The sequence below is a fragment of the Zootoca vivipara genome, chromosome 1 (genome assembly GCF_963506605.1).
Source record: "Zootoca vivipara chromosome 1, rZooViv1.1, whole genome shotgun sequence".
Taxonomy (NCBI): Eukaryota; Metazoa; Chordata; class Lepidosauria; order Squamata; family Lacertidae; genus Zootoca; species Zootoca vivipara.
This window is the reverse complement of record NC_083276.1, coordinates 131665092-131686930: the sequence shown is the minus strand read 5'-3', so window position 1 is coordinate 131686930 and position 21839 is coordinate 131665092. Positions and strand designations below refer to the sequence as shown.

The 21839-nt window shown below is 42.7% G+C and overlaps 1 protein-coding gene across 1 annotated transcript in view; it reads left to right on the top strand.

Annotated features, from left to right (window-relative positions):
• Nucleotides 1–21839, top strand: part of FN1 (fibronectin 1) — a 77090-nt gene that overhangs the window by 24308 nt on the left and 30943 nt on the right. The window contains exons 12-24 of the mRNA XM_060273482.1: nucleotides 3592–3768; nucleotides 5072–5249; nucleotides 6861–7037; nucleotides 7527–7655; nucleotides 7775–7864; nucleotides 8255–8449; nucleotides 8832–9104; nucleotides 10978–11244; nucleotides 14242–14336; nucleotides 15446–15614; nucleotides 16942–17028; nucleotides 17736–17927; nucleotides 20796–21068. Coding sequence (XP_060129465.1) covers nucleotides 3592–3768; nucleotides 5072–5249; nucleotides 6861–7037; nucleotides 7527–7655; nucleotides 7775–7864; nucleotides 8255–8449; nucleotides 8832–9104; nucleotides 10978–11244; nucleotides 14242–14336; nucleotides 15446–15614; nucleotides 16942–17028; nucleotides 17736–17927; nucleotides 20796–21068 — 2302 coding nt within the window. The remainder of the gene's footprint in view (nucleotides 1–3591; nucleotides 3769–5071; nucleotides 5250–6860; nucleotides 7038–7526; nucleotides 7656–7774; nucleotides 7865–8254; nucleotides 8450–8831; nucleotides 9105–10977; nucleotides 11245–14241; nucleotides 14337–15445; nucleotides 15615–16941; nucleotides 17029–17735; nucleotides 17928–20795; nucleotides 21069–21839) is intronic.

Sequence of the window (21839 nt, the reverse complement as noted above, 5' to 3'; positions counted from 1 at the left end):
GTTTTCTTATTTTCAGTGATTCCATGTGATCAGAACTTTGCAGAGAATCCGGTTTCCTAAGAATCTTATTTTTTAGGGTTTTGATCATGTTTTTAATGTAAGAGAGAGAAGTTAGAAAGTAATCATGTGTCCCATGAATTAAACCTGCATGTCTTTAATGTTATTTCCATTGTACATTTGGGTCTCTTATACTATTGACATTGTGATTTTTAAATTATTATCATTTTAGCATCCTTCCAGCTGCCTCTTTGCCATATTGATTTTCAGGGCAATGCTTACTCTTCACTTGCACACACCTTTCCTTCTTTTAGCCGTCAGAGTGATTTTTTTTATTTAAAAAAAGGATTTTGAAGCTCACTGTTGGATACTCCCCCCCCCTCCTGGTGGGGCTGCTTCTATACTTCTAACAGCTTTGTGGCAAGGATGATAGCTTGTAGTAACTGGCATGATCAGCTCTCTGAACAAAATGTTTGAACTGTCCTGATCATCCAGTTCCAGGAATTTTACATAGATGTGGTTGATATGAGTTTGTTTGTTCTGCTCCAGCCTTATGCACATACATTGATAAGAGAGGCTGTTGAGTTAACCTTTGGGCTTGCAAACTGCATTTGCAGCTTTGTTTTTGCTAGCTTTTAAATTTACAGATGAGCATAACAGTGGCCTAATGGTAGGTGGTGGCCTAGTTATCCCATAAAATAAATAACTTGTGAGTAAGCAGGAGTTATTGCTTCCGCATATTGATTCTGGGATTACAGCCCTGGAATTGCAAGACTTGCTTGGGAAGTGTGTCTTTTTTTCTTCCCAATTTTTTGCTGATATAGGATTAGACAGGGTTTGAGGTTGGACTGGAGCTCTGTTGTGTGTTAACTCAAGCATAGTTGCATATCCTACACCATTGAAGATGAAGGAACAAAAGATACCTCTGTTCCAGGCTGAGTCAGTGAGAAATATATAGTATTTTGTTAGGGGGAGACCGAGACAGTCTTGCTGTCTTGCTTTGCTGTGGGTCAGTGAACTTGGCTGCAGGATTATATGGCCAGAAAGTTCTAAAAGGTAGTTAAATCCCATCACTGCAAGGCAGGGTTATCCATTCATCCACTTATGTGCTCACCCAAATTGGAACTTCTAATTTGTTTATTCAAGGGAATGTCCAAGAGGTTGAAGAAGGAAGCGATTTTGCTCTTTGCATTTTGTTCTCTCGTATAGATAACTGAGTACACGTAACTTGCACCAGCTGAGAACATAGTAACACAAACTTTTCTTGGGAAAAGTAAGTAGTAATCAGGAAAGAACTGGGTTCCATTTTTATGAATTTTGCAGGAGAAAAGTGGCATACATTTAAACATGCGTGTACTATGCTCCACCTGTTGCAAAATATGTATGTTTTGTACTGAGATGGGAACAGTAAATGTTGAATGAAATGCAGCCCAGACCAATTTCACAGCCCCACTCAAGGTTATTTATTTGTTGAGTTAATATCCTGCTTTTCCATTGACATGTTCAAGGCATTTAACAATGTCACAGTTGCACAAAACAATTCCTAGAACTGTCCACATGGAAGATTGTTCCCATAGGAAGCTGGAGAACTGGATTCGACTCTTCCCATGACTGCTGCCAGTTAACATTCTTTGAGGGGCAGTAGTAGATGGAAAATTAAGGACTGGTTTTCTTAGATTAGGCCTTCTTTGTGACAAAGAATACTTTGTGGGATTCACAGTTCGCCAGAGGAACAATAATGCTGACTCTGGAGGGTCAGCACGCATCCAGGGCTGAAACACCCTGGGATTCCTTGTTCCTGTGGGCAGTGTTCTATGACCTCAGAATAACAATTCTGAGATAGCGCCCATGAAAATAGCAAGACTTATTTAGGGGACCCAGGTGGCGCTTGACTAGTGGGTCGCATAACTCCATACCCTCCAACATTTCTCCATGAAAATAGGGATGTCCTAAGGAAAAGCAGGGGGACCCAGGTGGCGCTGTGGTTAAACCACTGAGCCTAGGGCTTGCTGATCAGAAGGTCGGCGGTTTGAATCCCTGTGACGGGGTGAGCTCCCGTTGCTTGGTCCCAACTCCTGCCAACCTAGCAGTTCGAAAGCACGTCAAAATGCAAGTAGATAAATAGGAACCGCTACAGCGGGAAGGTAAACGGCGTTTCCATGTGCTGCTCTGGTTTGCCAGGAGCGGCTTTGTCATGCTGGCCACATGACCTGGAAGCTATACGCCGGCTCCCTCGGCCAATAATGCGAGATGAGCGCGCAACCCCAGAGTCGGTCACGACTGGACCTAATGGTCAGGGGTCCCTTTACCTTTACCTTTATTTTGGGGCTGGTTGAGCAGTGAGACACAGGAAATAGAACATGAGGTGGAGTGTGGCCTGCACGAGTATCACTACTCCAAAGCGATATCTTGAGGCACGTGAAATGAAAACACTTGAGTCAAGTCCTCAGGTTCCTCTGGTTGGCTTTTGCCGTTATAATTGAGTCCTGGTGTTCTTGTGCGACTGTTACAACAACCCATCTCAAGGAGTTATGTGAAATATGTGTACCCTCAGAATTGTAGCCAAGGCCTCTTCTTAGATACACGGTGGGTGGAAAATGTGCAGGTAAATCAAACAACCCAGTTCCTGAGTATCTTATTTGGCAGTTGAGACCATTTCAAAGCTAGCCCCCAGCATGGGAGGGGGCTTGTTTTTATGGAAGCTTTAAAAAGTTTCCACAGGTATGTATTCTGTACAGTTGTCCAAACAAGTTACCAAAGGGAAACTTCTTTAAAAGGAAGAATTTAATTGCTAAAATAACAGAGGTTTCCACAGAGCCAGACAGTTCCTTGCTGATGTGCTGTGGGGATTGTAAGTCTTGCTCACTAAACACCATACACTCATTCAGAAGCTGTACTGAATCAGCATTTAGCTGGAAATTTGATGCAGGTGGCACAAAACAAACAAACCGAAGGTTAAAATGAGTTGAGCATCTATAAAATGAAAAACAGGGGCTGTGAATTTAATAACTTTTTATGCTCGTGGGTGACCTGGCAAATCGCTAACTCTCAGTCTGACCTACCTCACCTGGTTGTTATGAGCATAAAAGAGGGAAAAGGGGAACCAGTAAGTTCTGAGTGTGGTTTGATTTGAAAATTAATGCAAGACATTTGGAAATCCCTTGCATGTGTAATGCAGCAGCCATATCACACTCCTTTTGTGATGTGCCAACATCACAAAAACTTGTGTATATTACCTGCTTCCACATTTCATTTGCTGGTGAATCCCACCATGAGAATACCGTACTTGTCTGTGTATATGACTAGGTTGTTATTTTTTTTACTCCAAAAGAATGTTAAAAAACGGGGGTCATCTTATACACGGGGGTCATCTTCCCCCATTTTCATAAATTTGAGTCCCCAAAAATAGGGGACATGTTATACACGGGGGGCGGGGGGCGTGTTATGCACAGAAAAATCCGGTAACTTTTGAAGATTATGTTGTGTTTTGCCAAAAAGAAAAAAAAGTTGAACATGATCCTCATATTACTGTACAATGTAGGTGGACTAAGAATATTGGAGACAGGAGGGAAATACGAAAATAAATGTACTTGAAAAAGATGCATAGATGTAGCTGTAAGTAGACTAATGGGGAAAAATTATATTTTAGGTTCTACCGGCCCTGTTCAAGTTATTATCACAGATGTCCCAATTCATCCTGATTCTCATCCTGTCCAGTGGGTTGCACCTGAATCCTCTCACATTTCCAAGTACATCCTCCGATGGAAACCAGTAAGCACATGTGTCATTTGTGGAGCAACTTTTTTTTATTCCCAAGAATCTAGAAGTCTTTTGCAAGCAGATGAAATTTTGTTATTACAATCTACCATGGCAATACAATAGGAGTAATTTTTTTTACTCTTAAGGCTAAATTCATTTCAGGACTTAACAATCTCTATCTTCTGTAAGTGTGCCAAGGTTGGTGGCCTAGCCTAAACCAAGAGGATGAACTGGGTTGAAACACCCATCCTCAGATTTGCAGCTGGATTTTGCAGGGAGGACTATGGGCACTGGTGAAAATGTTCGTGGTAGACAGGGGAGCCATGTGATCACTGGGCTGATGCTTCCTAAGCAGAGGTCAGTAAAAATGGCAGCAACTTCATTGCAATGGTTACAGGAATATGTTCCTTTCCGTCATTTCAGGCGAAGTCAAGAGATGCAGCCAAATCTGATTGGCTAAGTGGTAGTGTGCCATCACTTCCACCCAATGACCCATAATTAGTCTGGGTTGTATAGTGAAGAAGGACCCTTTTCGAGATGAAAAGAATGGTGTCAAAGTAGCTGCCAAGGGAGGCAGGGATTAGGTCTTGGGAACAAGCAAAGTGCCACAAATATCATGTATTTGGCAATGAGTGGCTCAGTCAGAGGCATTGGGGTAGAGCCACCAGCTTCATGGGGTCAGATGGAAGTCTAGTGGTTCCTTGCTTCACCTCACTCCTGCTGCAATAGGAAACATGCAGCAGTTAATGGATGAGTTGCTGTCTGTGCGCAAGCTGCCACGGCAATGCTGCTTGATTTCCCGGAGTGAGGCCTCCAAAGGGGCCTTACATAGAGGCACTTCAAAAGATCCAGCCTTCTAATGAAGGAGATTGCTAAAGACTGTTTTGGGACCAGATGAAGAAGAGGGCATGTGCTCCTGCACATTTTATAGTTGCACTGAAGAGAGTTTTGGCAGGTGTTTGTCATACAAGCTAAAACTATGCAAGTTCCTCTCCTACAAGCAAGCTGCAGGAGCCTTGCGTACATTGTTCTCTGAACTGCAGTGGATATATCACAAACCGTGCATTCAAAATGGTGCATGTGTCACTTGCTCTTCGAAATATGGATTGGTCCATGAGACAGAAGTGTTGAAAGAAGCTTTTGTTCTGCATTCCTTTAAGCAGCACCTGCTCCTTCCATATCATTTTCCCGTAAAGGAAATACATACAATATTTAGAAATGGAAGCAAATGAGAATCTTCCTCATAATGGAGATACATGGACTTCCTCTGTTGTCATATTCCTGTCCTAATATCCTCTGTGTTTTGCTCCTTTAGAAAAATTCCAGAGTGAAGTGGAAAGAGGCCACCATCCCAGGCTATTATAATTCTTACACTATCTCAGGCCTGAAACCTGGTATCGTCTATGAGGGGCAGCTTATTAGTGTCCAGCACTATGGCCAGAGAGAAGTCACCCGCTTTGAATTCACCACCTCTAGCACCACAGCTATTTCAAGTAAGCAGTATTTCATTGTCTCGCTAACCTCCAGGTACAGGATGGTATACAAATTCAATAAATAATAACTAATAATATTAAAGACATTTGGTTTGCAGTGCTGGTAGTATTCACTTTAATGTGTATCAGTCTTGAAGCAGGGAACAGGCATATATTAGAACTGGTAGTTGCTGTGCTGTTAGCACATGGCCAGCTCTTGTTCTACAGCAGGCATGTCAAACCTGCGGCCCTCCAGATGTTTTGGACTACAATTCCCATCTTCCCCAACCACTGGTCCTGCTAGCTAGGGATCATGGGAGTTGTAGGCCAAAACATCTGGAGGGCTGCAGGTTTGACATGCCTGTTCTACAGTATTGTTTGCCATAATATTTCTTATACCAGCAGTAATGGCAGAGAACAGTATCCAGTAGCCTCACGTTTCACCTTGTTACTGTGCATTTTTTAAAAATACCAGTCTGCTTCCCTGTCACTCTGTGCTTTCTCTGCTTTGATCTAGGGCTGGGCAATATCTGGTTTCAGGGCCGGCTTTAGGTAGACCCCCGGTGGCGCGGTGTGATAGGGCGCCGGGCCGGTAGGCAGGGCGCCGCGCGGAAACCATGCTGCGCCCTGCGAGGGCGGGGGCGCCAGAGCGATCTCCGCCCCTCAGCACCAGGCCGTGCGACCTGCTCGAGACTGCCTTGTCTGGTTTTCAACATTGTGACACATATCACTGGTTAAACATTGTGATATACATAACTGATATATCATTCTGTGTGTGTGTGTGTGCGCGCGCCCAGCCCTACTTTGATCTGTTCCAGGTTCTGAGACCCTCCGTATAAAACAAACCTCTGTGTTCGCCATTCACTATGATGGGGAATCTAAAAATGGCTGTAAAGTTTTCACCTTTTTGCTAAAGTGGATGAAATTCATAAGCACACAAGCTCCTCCACAATGGATTAAACCTGCCAAATTGCAAACAAGCAAATGCAGGACTTTTTTTGTGGGTGAAGTCAAAGCGGTTCACTTTCCACCATAATATCTTATGTGGAGGGGTACAGGGGATATTTGTTTTCCTGGTCTTTCTTACCTTAAAGTAAGAGGTTGCCAAGTGGTATGAATATTTGCTTGTACATCTCAAAATCTGTAGCTTCCCCTTGGTCTTCCCTTTCCAGTGCGTATTTGTGTCTTCCGTTGGTCTTACAATGTGAGGCTGCCTATGGACTTCTCAACAGCTCGGGTTTTGCAGTTTTTTGCTAAAAGAACTATGTAGGATTTATAAATGAAGCTTTTAACTTTTTTTTTTAAATCATCTACTGCTGTCCTTTAACAATGACAACACCAACCCAGAGGCCTTGAGTGTTCTGCCGTCAGGGAGCCAGCCAAGTTGCAAGGGTTTATTGATGTCCTGGTTTCATTCGGGAGGGGAGAAATCCTCCCATATCACCCCATTGTTCAGCCCCTTTGCTATCAGTTTTAACCCATAATTTAATTAACAAGAATAAATAAGTATTAAAAGTCTGTTTTAAAACAAACTTTTGCATAAAATCAAAGCCTATGTAAAGCAATAGCTCTTGATTTCTCCTGTCTTTCCTTCCATGAAAATATTGCTGATATATTAATTTTGCTTTGCAGGTACTCATGTGATGGGAGAAACGACAGCCCTTCCTTCTGTGGTTTCTATCTCAGAATCCATCACAGAAATTACAGCCAATAGTTTTGTGGTTTCCTGGGTTTCTGCTTCAGACACTATCTCAGGATTCCGTGTGGAATATGTACTGAGTGAAGATGGGGATGAGCCAAAGTACTTGGGTAAGATTGGATGAGCATCAGTCGCAGATGACATAATAGGGTTAATTTCATTTCAACCTATAAAGCTTGTCTAGCATGGTGGTCCTCATAGCAATGTCTACTCAAAAGTAAGTCCCTTTGAATCCCAGCTATGTTAAGGATTGCTGCCTAACTTTCGTTCTGCTATTGAAAATCTAAGTCTCTCAATTTTAGATATATGAATTATTTAGAATTTTCTGAAACTGCATACAATTGTGTATGGAGGCTTCATTCAGGCAGATTATGCCTCTTAATTTCTTGCCAGGTGAGTTTCACTCCAGGTTTTTTGGAGAGTTTTCAGAAGTGCCCAGTGCAGTCCAATCCGGTACATGTTTTCTTCAAAAGAATTCCTGCTGAACTCATTGGGGTTTACACCGAAGTATGTGCATAGGATTGTAGCACTAGAATCCTGGTTATTTGTTTGTTTGCACATAACAAACATCCCCTGTTTTTCATCTCTTCTTTTTAAAGATCTTCCAAGCACAGTCAATTCGGTTAGTATCTCCGACTTGCTTCCGGGTCGCAATTACGTCGTCAAGGTCTATGAGCTCTCAGAAGAGGGAGAGCAGGATTTAATTCTGTCTACCACACAGACAACAGGTATGTTGGATCACACAATATTTGGCAAGGAAAGACACCATGCCACCATGTTTTCCCTTTGAAGCTGGTCATTTCCTTTTTGTGCCATGACTTTCATATTTCTCTCTCTCCTTAAACAGCACCTGATGCCCCTCCAGAACACCATGTAGAAAAGGTTGATGACACTTCAATTGTTGTGAGCTGGAACAGACCAGAAGCTCCAATCACAGGTCTGGCTCATTTACTTGTATCGGTTTTTTAAATTTTGGTGCATTTTGTTTTTCTTCAGTTGTAAGAGAGTCAAACGCAGAGCAGTAGAGCTGAGGGCTAAACCCTTTATACACAAAAAAGTATATATTTCAGGCATGCAGGAGGTGACTCTCAGTCCTGCTGCCTGTCTAAGAAAAACAGAGGGCTCTGAAGAATTGTGATTCATAAAGTTATATTCCTCCTAAATTTTAATTTATGCAGGCTCATTAGTCCTCATTTTCTGAAGTGTACAGGATCAAATAAAGGCTTGAAGAATAACGGTGGCCAATTCAACATAGGGATGAGCAGGTGTCTCCCATTTGGTTTTGTTACTGTGTCATGGGCTAACCATGTATTTCTGGCTATGTTAGGTTACCGAATTGTCTATACTCCATCCGTGGAAGGCAGCAGTACAGAACTCAACCTACCAGAGTCTGCTACCTCGGTGACGCTCAGTGACTTGATGCCTGGTGTCCAATACAATATTAGCATTTATGCCGTGGAAGAGAATCAGGAGAGCTCTCCTATTTTCATCCAGAAGACGACCACAGGAGCACCACAGGAAGGTAAGGCCTACTATATTTCCACTGCTCTTCCCTATGTCCCTCCAAATCAACATCACCCTCCAAATGTGAAAGAGGAACTGGACCTCCTGGATTCATCCAACTCCACCAGAAGCTGATTGGTTTTCTTGAGTGACACAATGGGAAGGAGTTTTGAGGGACCTTGGAAAAGGGAACATCAATTCCTCTATGATATGGTAGTGGGATGTAACGGGCATTCTTTTTACTTAGTTTTGGTTACATTCAAACCATTCCCACCGGGCAGTTACTTTCAAAATGTGGCAGCATGAAAAGGGCAGTTGTAATATGGGGTCCAGGGTAGCCCTCCTCCTTGCCCTTGCAGTCACTTTGCAATTCAGTGTACCTTGTGCATCTTTCTGGCTAGGTGTGATTCCTTCACCCAAGGAATTGCAGTTTGTGGAAGTCACAGATGTCAAAATCACCATCATGTGGACCCCCCCTGAAAGTGCTGTGACCGGCTATCGCGTAGAAGCGATCCCAGTTAACCGCCCTGGTGAACATGGTCAGAGGCTGCCCGTTACTAGGTATTCGTTTGCTGAGGTCACAGAGCTTTTGCCTGGAACAACCTATGTTTTCAAGGTCTATGCCCTAGGGCAGGGCACAGAAAGTGAGCCACTGACTGGAGAACAAACAACCAGTAAGTAAATTTCCTTTAACTATGTTTATATATTTGTTCCAACCTCACCCTGCCAGAAATCTCAATATTTCACAAATATTTATTTACAATTAGATATGTGGAAATTAGTGGCCAGAATAGTTCAGCAAGAGAATTTCTTTATCATATGCTACTTTTCTGGTTCAGGAGTTCCTTCCAACTGAACTTGAGACTTCCTTTTTTTGAGATCATGAGAGTTTTAAAAAAACAGTTGGTGGTGGAGACTGTTGAATTAAATATTGTGCGCATGCATAGGCACTCACACATAAGGATTCTTGGTCACAGCCACTGTCTTTATAAAACTCAAAACACTTATTAATGCAGAATGTCAACATGATCTTGACAGGGTAAAGCAAAATAGCAATCTACTGTGCGGTCATTGTGTTACAATTTTAAAATTGTGTATTTTGAGGGTAGTGATGGATCAGATCCCAAATGTAGTAGTGCTGAGTACAGCTATTCTTCATAGGCATGGCCTGAGCTGGTAACTGGTGTCTGCAACTCTGCTTTCCATACATTATGATCACATTTTGAAAAACATTCACATAAATCCTGTGCTATAATTGAAATATATGGGGAAAGAGAACAGACAAGATTTCCCAAGGAATGATCCTCTGATAACACCCCCCCCCAAAGTCCTTCAAGATAACTAGTCCTTCAGACCAATTGAATACTTGCTTATGAAATCTATGGATCTTTTCCTTTCATCTGTACAACAAACCTATATAATCATAATTTAGTTTAAAAGTTTTGGAAACATACAAGTATTGCCTCTTTGCTATGCAATGAAGGGATAGAACTGTAGATTTTGTGAGCGTGGTTGTTAATTGCTGTAACTAAAGATGCAGGTAGTGCTGTGGTCTAAACCACAGAGCCTAGGGCTTGCCGATCAGAAGGTTGGCGGTTCGAATCCCCACGACGGGGTGAGCTCCCGTTGCTCGGTCCCAGCTCCTGCCAACTTAGCAGTTCGAAAGCACGTCACATGCAAGTAGATAAATAGGTACCGCTCCGGCGGGAAGGTAAACGGTGTTTCCATGAGCTGCTCTGGTTCACCAGAAGTGGCTTAGTCATGCTGCCCACATGACCCGGAAGCTGTCTGCCGGCTCCCTTGGCCAATAAAGTGAGATGAGCGTCGCAACCCCAGAGTTGTCCGCGACTGGACCCTAACGGTCAGGGGTTACCTTTACCTTTAAAGACATTCTGCATAAGGGGAACAGTACAATAGTTGGTACAGTATGTGTTTATGTAAGAAACAAACCCAAGAAAGAAAGAGTAGGTACCTGTGCCCCTTTAAAATATCTCAAAATATCCAGGACAAGTATAAAGCACTCTGCCAACTTGGATAAGAGCCCAGATTCCAGTGGCTCATAAGAACTTAGGAAGAGTCTGCTGGATCAGGCCAATGGCCCATCTAGTCCAGCATCCAGTTCTTACAGAGGCCAACCAGATGCCTGTGGGAAACCAGGGAGCAGGATTGGAGCACGAGAGCGCCATCCCATCCTGTGATCCCCAGCAACTGGTATTCTAAAGCATTCCTGCTGCCATCGTGGCTAGCAGTCTTCAAGAGCCCCATCCACCATGGATTTGTCTAAACCTCTTTCAAAGCCACCTAGACTGGTGGCCATCACTGTCTCCTCTAGGAGCAAGTTCCACTGTGTGAAGAAGTACTTTCTTTTATCTGTTCTTAACTTTTGGCATAAGATATGTGGTTACTGTTATGAAATAAATGCTGACTGGTGGTAGCAGTAGCAACTGTTGTGTGAAGCCCTGCTCTAAATGTTTAGGGGGGGGGGAGGAGGGAAGAACAATGGCTTCCTAAGATGATGTAAAATGATTATTTGGCTTTCCCTTCTAGGACTGGATGGCCCAACTAACCTGCGTTTTGTCAATGAGACGGACTCTACTGTGCTGGTGACGTGGAGGCCCCCTCGTAGCCGCATTGCAGGATACCGGCTGACTGTGAGCCTCACAACAGGAGGGCAACCCAAAGAGTTCACCGTGGGGCCATCAGTCACCAGATACCAGCTGAGGAACTTGCAGCCTGCCTCTGAGTACAGTGTGTCCCTAGTGGCTATCAAAGGAGACCAGCAAAGCAACCCAGAAACAGGAATCTTCACAACTTGTAAGCAAGAAGCAGTTTGGGATATTGTTTCAGTTATCCTGATATTTCCCAGGCTTATGATGAGGTTGTGTATAAAAAGAGAGAGAGAGAGAAAATTATCAGTATAGAACAGGCACATCCAACAGGTAGATCACTGGACATCTGTGGTAGATCACTGGCTCCCCCCAAAGAAGCTCAACAACTTTGGCTCCCCTAAAGAAAAGCTCAACCCTCCAAAATGTGGCTTTCCTCCTCCCTAAAAAGCTCAACAACTTTGACCTGAACCCAAAAAACCAGGGCTTTCCTTCCTAAAAAAAAGCTCAACAACCTTGACCTGAACCCCAAAAGGGGGGGTAGATCACTGCCAGTTTTTAACTCTGTGAGTGAGTAGATCGCAGTCTCTTGGGAGTTGGCCACCCCTGGTATAGAACATGAAGCTGTGTGAGGTTACACGTACCGTAGTAAGGTTTGTAGTTGTGTGTGCTGAGATACCTGCTGTCATCAGTGGAGTATCCCGGTAATAATAAACCTGCCAGCTCCACCCTGTGCCTACCTAATCCTACCAGATCACCTTCCATTAGCATTGGAAAATGCCGCCCATTTTTGAGTCTTCCACTGTAACCTCCTTAAGAACAGTAGCTAAGGTGGCCAGTACAAAAGGCAAAGGAGTAGGCCAGGGTCCCTTTCGTTCCCTGGTACTTTGAGCATAGCTTCTGCCTAACACTTTTTGGGAATTACTTACCTGTTAGTTGAAGGGAGAGTTCTAAGTTTTGGTTTCATGACATAGCCATCTTGAAGTGCCAAGAATCATCATGTGAATTGTCTGAATTCACTGTGGTAGACAGACTTAATGGTTGGCTGTCCATCTGTCATGGAGATTGCTACATTGCAGGGAGTTTGACTAGATGAGCCTTAGTGTCCATTCCAACGCTACAATTCTATGAATCTATGAATGCCATTGTATTTCCTCAAGGGGAATTGTGCCTCACTGAAAATGCCAATCAGAACTGATTGTGATCCAGCAATATGTTGTTGTTGTTGTTGTTTAGTTGTTTAGTCGTGTCTGACTCTTCGTGACCCCATGGACCATAGCACGCCAGGCACTCCTGTCTTGCACTGCCTCCCGCAGTTTGGTCAAACTCATGTTCGTAGCTTCGAGAACACTGTCCAACCATCTCATCCTCTGTCGTCCCCTTCTCCTAGTGCCCTCAATCTTTCCCAACATCAGGGTCTTTTCCAGGGAGTCTTCTCTTCTCATGAGGTGGCCAAAGTATTGGAGCCTCAGCTACAGGATCTGTCCTTCCAGTGAGCACTCAGGGCTGATTTCCTTCAGAATGGATAGGTTTGATTGTCTTGCAGTCCATGGGACTCTCAAGAATCTCCTCCAGCACCATAATTCAAAAGCATCAATTCTTCGGCGATCAGCCTTCTTCATGGTCCAGCTCTCACAGATTGGCCATGCAAAAGCAGCTCACCTGGGGCTCAGTAAATCTCCTGGTTTTGTTGCCTTCCTGGCATTGCAAAATCCAAGCATGGGAGTAGGCTTCTCCAGCAGCGGCTAGCGTGGTGGGTCAGAGTAGCACTGCCACCCTCCCAACGCAGGCATCGCTGCAGCTTACTTTATGAGGCTGGGGCAGGGTAGTGGCAAGGTCAGGGTGGCGGTGATGCACTGTTGGAGCCAGCTTGCATGCCACAATATGTGACTTGTAGGCTGCATTCGTTTTGGTGGGTCACAAGTTATGTAGAGCTGAGTAACTCTGCTGGTCACCTGTATGTAGGTGGTGTTTTGAGATGAGACTAAAGCTGCAGGCTGATTCCAAAGTTGAGTTGACCAATGACCCAGCACATGTACAAAAGAGCCATATTTGGTTCAGACTTTTAGAATATTTGGTTTAGAACCTTCCTGATCTTAAAACTGCTGCCTTGGTTTTTCATTAGCTGTCCCCTGGCATGTATCTGTTCCAAGTTAAATGTGCCTGATAACTAAGATCTAAGTTACATACTTATTAATATTGCTTCCAGTCCCCCCCCCCCCGCCCCGGTAGAGTCATTCTTGTCTAGCACTACTGGAGGTGATAGCAGGCTGTGACTCAGTTGTGGTGTGAAGCTTTCACCAGAAGGAACCAGGGACAGATTTTGGAAGTTGTCACCCTGTCATCTGTGTGGGAGGGATGGACACACTTGGTATATAGGTGTCTTTTTAATATAGCTTTTGATTCCTGGGCAGCTGGCTACATTTTTATACTAGCTCAGCTGGCTCTCCAGACCTAACTTTGGAGCCACATCCTAAGTCTATTTAATTAAGTGCATTTGGGTGTATACTTAAAGTTGCTACTACACAACAGCCAGGGTGTCTTGCAGACATTCCTTCAGAGGCAGTTAATTAGGGATTTTTATCCCAAATTGGCAACATTTTACTTGTTTACAGAGGAAGGGAACCCATTGTTTGGGTAGCTATGCCGTGTTGTTTTCTCTGTTGAGTAGTACTTTGAACTCACTTTGAAGCTGGTGTAAAGAATGAGATTCCTCTACTTTGCAAACTAGAAGTAATGCACAGTGCTCAGGCCTTATGCCATAGCAATTAGAGGGCTGCTTCCAGCTTTGCTGGTTTGGGGTTCATATGCAGTCATACACGTAAACGTGTTTTGTTGGAATGAATCTTCTCCTTTGGTTAGCCCATGACCCTGAGGACCAGGTCGCAGGAAGAAGAGTAGCCAGGCTACGATGGCAATGACTAAAACTGCTCCGGCAGGCCAGAGTTGGGATAATAAAAAGTTGAGCCTGGCCTGCTGAGGGCTGTATGGGCTCAGCTTCTGTGATGGCTGCCTCCCTCGGCTGTCACAATAACTCTCCTTCTCATGGGAAAGAAAGGAGGTGGTGGCAGGCATGTAACAGATGCTGTATACCACACTCTTACGATATGAGGCAAAATATAAAATACAGTTCATGGCAAGCTGGCATCTCCAAGTGTCGTGATATTGTTTAAATGGGAGCTCTGTTTGTGATTTCATCTTACAGTACAGCCCTCAGGCGCCCTTCCTCACTATACCACTGAAGTGACAGAAACATCTATTGTTATTACCTGGACACCAGCTCCAAGAATTGGGTTTAAGGTAAGAAAACAGCCACAAATTCCCACCCTACCAATACTTTAGGTATCACGTAAACAGCCATGAAAACCAATCTACCTCAGGGCTTATTACAACTAATGGCTCATGGCTATTTGACAACTTGTAGTAGCAATTGATACACTGGCTGAATGTCATTTGTTTTAAGCCTGATGCAACAGATTAGAAGGTAAAGGAGGTGGCATTCACCAAGGAGCCACTGAAATCGAAGCAAAGGTTCTCACAAGCTGCCGTGGCTCCTTAATAATTCAGCATCTATTTAATATACCTTTTCTCAGTACAAAGGTTTCCCGGAGCAGCTACAAACATTTGTTTATAACTTATAAAATCCGCAGTTAAAAGTGGTTTGAATGTGATCTCCTAAGCAGTAAACAAAAGAGCAAAAATTAACAAGAAATCACACACACACACTCTTGAAGCATCCTGATGAAATGAAGTTGTGAAAATATTGTCTAGCATATGTTATCCTGCTAATGTGGCCTTGGTGCAAAAAGGGAACCTTGCTCCAGTGTGCATAAGATTTCATGTTTGTTGTTAATCATTCTTAGTTCTGGTAGTTCTTGTGCCAAAAAAGAAAAGAAAAAAGTCCAGGCTGTGTTTCAAGAAAAATCTTAATTCTGAGCCCAGAGCGAACAATTCTACAGTGCATAAAAATGCTTAAGAGAAATAATTAAACATTTCCAAACTTGGTATTTCATTTGGTTGCAGATAGAGTTGTTGTGGTTTTTTTAATAGTGGTCAAGAAGCCAAGGGAGAAGGGGCAGCAGAGGCAATATGTTAGGATGGAGAGTCAGCAGAGAAACCAGAAGCTGAAACAGAATTTCCCCTTTTCCCAGAGTAGTCTCTGCTCTAGCATGAGCAACTATAAGTGCCTGTCAATTTCAAAAGGTTTCTCTACAATACTGAGGGCTAGATATCTGCTTTTCTGAAATGAAAGCCTGGAGTTCTCAGAAAGCCTGGGTTCCACCATGCATCTTTGCAGAATTCAACTCCTAATAGTTTTGTACATCCACATTAAGCTATTCTTCACAGGAGTACATACTACAGTAGCCATTGTTAGCTGTGAATAATTCTCCATTCTTTTCCTACTGCAGTTGGGTGTGCGACCAAGCCAAGGCGGAGAAGCTCCAAGGGAGGTCATCTCTGAGTCTGGGAGCATTGTTATCTCGGGTCTGACTCCTGGTGTGCAATACGACTACACCATCACAGTACTCATGGATGGCCAAGAGAGGATCACACCCATCACCAAGACAGTAGTTACACGTATGGCATATTTAACTATCACATAACGAACACTCCTTTTTCAGGCAAAAGATCCCAAAGTCATTATCCCCCACAGAAGTTTGAGGAATTATTTTGGAGTGGTTTCTTTGTAAAATAAAATAAATCAGGCAGATTTGAGCCAGTGGATGTGGAAGAGGGGGTAGCACACATGTATTCCTACCACAGACAAGACTTGTTTCCTGCTAACCTGGGCCTGGTACATGCTGACACCTCCAGCAGACCAGCCCATAAGGATCAGACTGCCATGAGGTGCTGCTGCGCTTTGGTAGCCCCCAGGATGTCCTGGCTAGCTTAGGCCATGAACCAGAGAAAATGGTGTAAGTTGGAAGAACCTTTTGATGTTTAGGTTTTATATTTCCAGGTGGCTTTGGTGACGCAAAATGCTTTCCATCAGCTTCCACTGCTGGCCCCACCAGCCCTACCCTATATGGACAGGGATAGTCTAATTTGGGTTGTCTCTGCTCTGGTAACCTCTAGGTTAGTTTACTGTAATAGGGCTGCCTTTGAAGATATAATAATAATAATAATAATAATAATAATAATAATAATAATTTATTACTTATACCCCGCCCATCTGGCTGGGTTTCTGCAGCCACTCTGGGCGGCTTTCAACAGAATATTAAAATACAATATCTATTAAACATTAAAAGCTTCCCTAAACAGGGCTGCCTTCAGATGTCTTCTAAAAGTCTGGTAGTTGTTTTTCTCTTTGTTTTTCTCTTTGACATCTCTTTGACATTTGATGTTTCAGAAACTGCAAATGTTGGAGATTTCTGCAGCCAGGTTGCTCATGAGTATCTGAGCGCATAATATCAATCCTGGCCTGTGTGCAGTGGCTGCCAGATGGTTTCCTGGTCCAGTTCAAAATGCTGGTTTTTACCTTTAAAGCCATTTGCAGATTAGGACCCCAATGCTTCAAGGACTGTCTCTCCCCACATAATCTAATCTGCACCCTGCATTCTAAGGGAGGGTGGCAGCGCGAGAATAGGCTTTCTCTGTGGTGGCCCCTTGTTTATGAAATGATCTTCCCAGGGAAGATCTCATTTTAGCTGCCAGGCAAAAACGTTCTTATTTATCCATACCTTCGGATCTTAACTTTCTGCTTTTCTTTTAGTGGGGTGGGGTGGAGTTTGCATCTATTCTATTTATACATGTTATATGTATGCAGATTGGGCTGTTTTATCGTTGTTTTTAATGTTTTTGTCAGTCACGTTGAGTTTCATTTTTGAAAAAAGCAACTAATAAAGAAAACTCTTTCTGTTGCATATCTAGTGAAATCTTAAAACAATGATTTTACTACTTCTAGCTCTGTCGCCACCAACCAACTTGGAACTTGATTCCAACCCCAAAACTGGAATCCTCACTGTCTCATGGGAAAGAAGCGCATCTCCAGGTATTTATATTGTGCTTGGCTAGGAATTTCCCTTTTGACTGTTAAGCACTGTAAATCCTCAGTAATCCTGCTCACTTACTTACTTGGTTTATTCCAAGATGAGCTGTCATTTTGGGCATTGTTAACCAGATACTGGATACATCTGTTATAGTACTATTTCTACTACAGAGGGAAAGGAGGGCACTCCTTTTTAGGGAACATTTTGAAAAAGAATAGCAATGCTGAAATCTGCCCACTAAGAAAACAAGGAGGATAAGAATTTGGTAACTCTTCTACAACGTATTGCATTTCTTTGTGAACCCCCCCCCCCCAAGCTATCAAACACCTTTAAAAGGTTGTCTTTCACAATATTTGTATTAAAAATAATGTCTTTAGCAGGAAAATGGAAAATTAACATTGAAACACACCATAGATCTGTGTCTCAGTATTTTCATGAAGACCACTGTCGCATCTCATTGGATTATATTGAAAGTATATATTCCTACAATTTCTATAAGTCTATAACAAATGGAAACATCAGAATGCTTCATACTTGCCCTTCATTCTGTGAAAACAATTATGTGCCATAAGCAATTGGAAGGGGACCTTCTTGCCGTCAGATTTCCAGGTTTTAAGACCATTTAACATCTTTAAATAGCTGTGCTCTTGTCTAGCTTTAAGGAAGTACAGTATAAGTGCCAACTAAACCCTTTATTGCTGTGCTTTAGATGTAACTGGATACAGAATTACTACTGTCCCTACAAATGGACAACAAGGTTTCACTCTAGAGGAAGAAGTTGATGCTGAGCAGACATCCTGCGTCTTTGAAAATCTGAGTCCCGGAGTGGAATACAATGTCAGTGTTTACACAGTCAAAGATGACCAGGAGAGCTCGCCCGTCTTTGAAACCATCACACAAGGTAAAATTTAAAAACTGAACAGCAGATTTGACAAATTTCACAGGGAGCCGTCCTATAAATTTCTGTACTTATGAAAGCTGTACCTGAACATCTTTCGGTGAAGATTTTTCACTGATTGTGTGTATGTTTATTCGTAAATAAATCCTGTTCATTTCAGTGGGATTTACTTCTAATTAGGATCACAGCCCTGGACACCAAGAAAACATACTTGCTCATTCCATATGGTTTTTATACTATTTTGCCTTATTTTGCATAGGTATACGACAGTGGTGAGCAGATCAGCCTTGGATTCGCTGCCTCTGACTCAGGGGAAATGGATCACTCAACATTTTTGTTTATTCATATGTTACATTGTGCGTGGGTTTCAGTGTAGCTGTATCAAATCTAGACAAACCAGATCAAGTGTGGTCAGAGGTGTGAATAATATCTTAGAAAATAAGGTTCTTATTTGTTCAGGTGACATTGCCTATTGAAAATCAACAGTGCTTGGTGTTTAGAAAGATGCTGGTGGAGGACCAATGTTCTTTGCTGCTAGATAAGCTCACTGAAGAGTCAATTGTACCATCTGTATATTGAGCTGTTGCCATGTTGATCCCAGATATCATGAAATACAAAATGAGCAAGCTGATCCAATTGATCCCTAGTAAAATCTTAAGCCTTCATCTATGTTTACTCAGATGTTAGCCCTACTGTATTAACAGTGAGACTTGCTCACAGGTAAATGTGCATATGATTGCAGCTATAGACCAAGGAAAAGCATCTCTTTGCTCTTTTTGTATGCTCAGAATTATGTGTTATGACTGAAAATGTACACCCTGCCCTTCCTCTGTTGTAGAAGATGATGGTCTGGGATGTCTCAGTCTAGCCTTGTGCTTGCAGTGCTGTAAAACCCCAAACCTGTCATTATGGGATGTTGTCTTATCCCACCCCCCACCCACAAAATGGCTCCCAGCTCCTGTGTTTCACAGATGCTTGCCATTAACACTGCTTGGCATTTCTGTGCTCTCGTTGAGTCTCTCTTTGCTCCTATGGGCAACTAACACTCTGGTTTGAGTTAATTCAAACAATCAGGTCCTTAACCCAATGCCACTTTCTAACACAAAGAAGCATTGGAAAAAAAACCTTTTTGTATATCTTTAGTGCTTTCTTTACAGGTGATATGGTAAGCATATCCCACAAAGATAAGTGGTTATTTGGTAGAAAATTGATACTTTTTCTTTCAGTTCTGCTCAGTGGTTTTCCATAACAGAATGAAAAAGGTTATGAAATTATTAAACGAATGTTTTGCACCAGATGTAGAACACCTTTGAAAGATTCATTATCTATTTAAGATTTGTATACTCCTCCCACCAAAGAGAAACATAAAATACACATTTGCCCTGAAACTGGCTGTTTCCCTTTCCCCATCCTTCCCATCCCTCTATAGTAAGTGCCTCAAAACTGTGCCCACATTCAAAGACAAAGTGAGGTAGGACTCTATTCCTAGAGTGATCTATAAACCAGCTTTGCTACAGCTGTTGCTCATAAGTGTTACATGGCCTTAGAAATCACCTGCTGAATAATCACCAGGCTGTGTAATATATACTATATGTAGGGCTGGATGTACAAAATCAATATTTTGCTTCAGGATGATTAGCCCATGAAAACAAATGCCAGGTAAAGGCACATGTCTCATTCATTACTTAGACTAGAATCCCTTGCCATTTTTAACTTCACAAATGACAATTCTGTAAGGGTGGCATGTTTTATGTTTCAGACCGCTGTACTGTACACAGTTACCTGGTGGGATTAAATCCGAGTAGGATTATGTTTCAAGGCTATGATCTTTCTAAAAGTTTGCACTCGGGAAAGAATGGCTTTGTTAGATACTGAAGTTGATAGGAGTGAATGTTTGTAGTGCAGGTCAAAAAAGCAGACCTGAAAGAAGCAATATAAGCCCCTGTTACGATGATGGTGGTGGTGGTGATAATAATAATAATAATAATAATAATAATAATAATAATAATAATAATAATAATTTCTTATTTATACCCCGCCCTTCTGGCTGGGTTTCCCCAGCCACACTAATGAATCCATTAAAAGTGTCTGAGCCACTTGATCACCATCCTTAGCCCCTATTTTTTCAAGTGTCGTCTTGGTTGTGTACTGGATGGCAACTTCCACCCAGAAGCCTTCTGGTCTGTGACATGACGCATAGAAACTGTTTCCTCCCCACTTTAGTGTTTCAAGACATGTGGGATGTTACCTGGGTAAATCCTAATTGAAAGTAGAATATTTAACCAAGGCAATTGCTTTCAAGTAATACTGCATCTGGCAAAACAATCTGAACCTGATTATCTGTGTGGAACATGTATAACCCAGGCAAGCTGTCATTAACCACGAATGATTTGTACAAGGAAAACTTGGTATGGGCAAGCATATGTGTTAATTGGAGAAGCAAGCTTTTAAGATTGTGGGGCTCAAGCGTTAGTTGATAGGATTCCTGCCAATTTGACCCCCGCCCCCCGAGATGGACTCTGTTGTTTTACATATGCTGGAGCAGGTGCCATTTTGCTCCATCCTAAAAACATATTTGTTGGCAGAGTGTTTCATGAGAATTGGCTGCAAATCCTGCAGAACACCTCTAATGACGTTCAGAAGAGATGTTTTGCAGGTATTGTAAGAGGGTTTAGCTCTCCAACCCATTGCTGTACGTTGTAAATGGTGGGCTTTGCTTTTCGTAGGGAAATATCACATATCACCGCAATTTCTTCACTTTTAATTCACTGCTGAATTCACTGATGATCACTGCTTTTTCTCTCTCTTCCTTCTTGTTGTGTTTTGCCTCCGTTTGTCTCTGGCTCCCTGTTTTGCTCTGTAACACAATAGAGGTGCCCCACCTCACTGACTTAAGCTTTGTCGACGTAACTGATACAAGCATCGGCCTGAGGTGGACCCCACTCAATGCCTCCACCATTATTGGCTACCGCATCACAGTAGCTGCAGCAGGAGAAAGTGTCCCCATTTCTGAAGATTTTGTGGACTCTTCAGAGGGACACTATACGGTCACAGGCTTGGAGCCGGGCATTGATTATGAGATCAGCGTAATCACACTCATTAATGGCGGAGAGAGTGCCCCTGCTACGCTGACTCAGCAAACTGGTGATTGTTGAAGACCCTCCTGTGTTGAGAGTACTGTTTCATGCTGTCACTAGCTGCTTGGGCGACTGGTTTTCTCAGTGGAGAAATGGGCCTCTTGCTTTGTTTAGGGAGGCCAGGGGGCATTTTGGGAAGTTCAATGGGAACAGATATACGGCATTATAAACATAATTTCCTTTTAGTATTTCCACCCATTTGAGGTTGAATCCTGCATCTCAATAGCAGGTTGAAACATCTCGTCAAATTCTCAGGAGACGATCATTTATTTGGCTTTTGAAATTCTATCTCAACATTTTTATGGATAGAAAACATTTTCTCTTTAACATTTCTTCTCACAACTTTATTATCATTTCACAGTGTATATCTGAGCTAGGCTTGGACCCACATCTCAGAAGTTTCAGAACTGATGCGATGTATCCACATTGGCTTTCCTAACCACAATGGAGATAAATGGAATAATCCAAATATGAAAGCCATCTCTTGGGGTCCATTATCCTAATCCTCACTTAAGTGTTTTGTTAATGCAGTGGCCCAAGTGTTCCCCAAAATGGTGTGGGGAAGAAGGCATCTTCCAATCATGCTAGTGACAGCCATGGCAGTCTTTGAAACCTCTGTAGTGCATGTACAGAAAAAATGACCTGGGAGTTTCTTTTGCATGGAAAGACTAGTGTGTTCACCTTAGCTGGGTAAGGCTTTATAACCTTTTCCTATGTAAGTAGTTGTAGAGTCCTAGAGACTTCACAGCTGTTGTTCATCCTCCCATCTGTATGCATG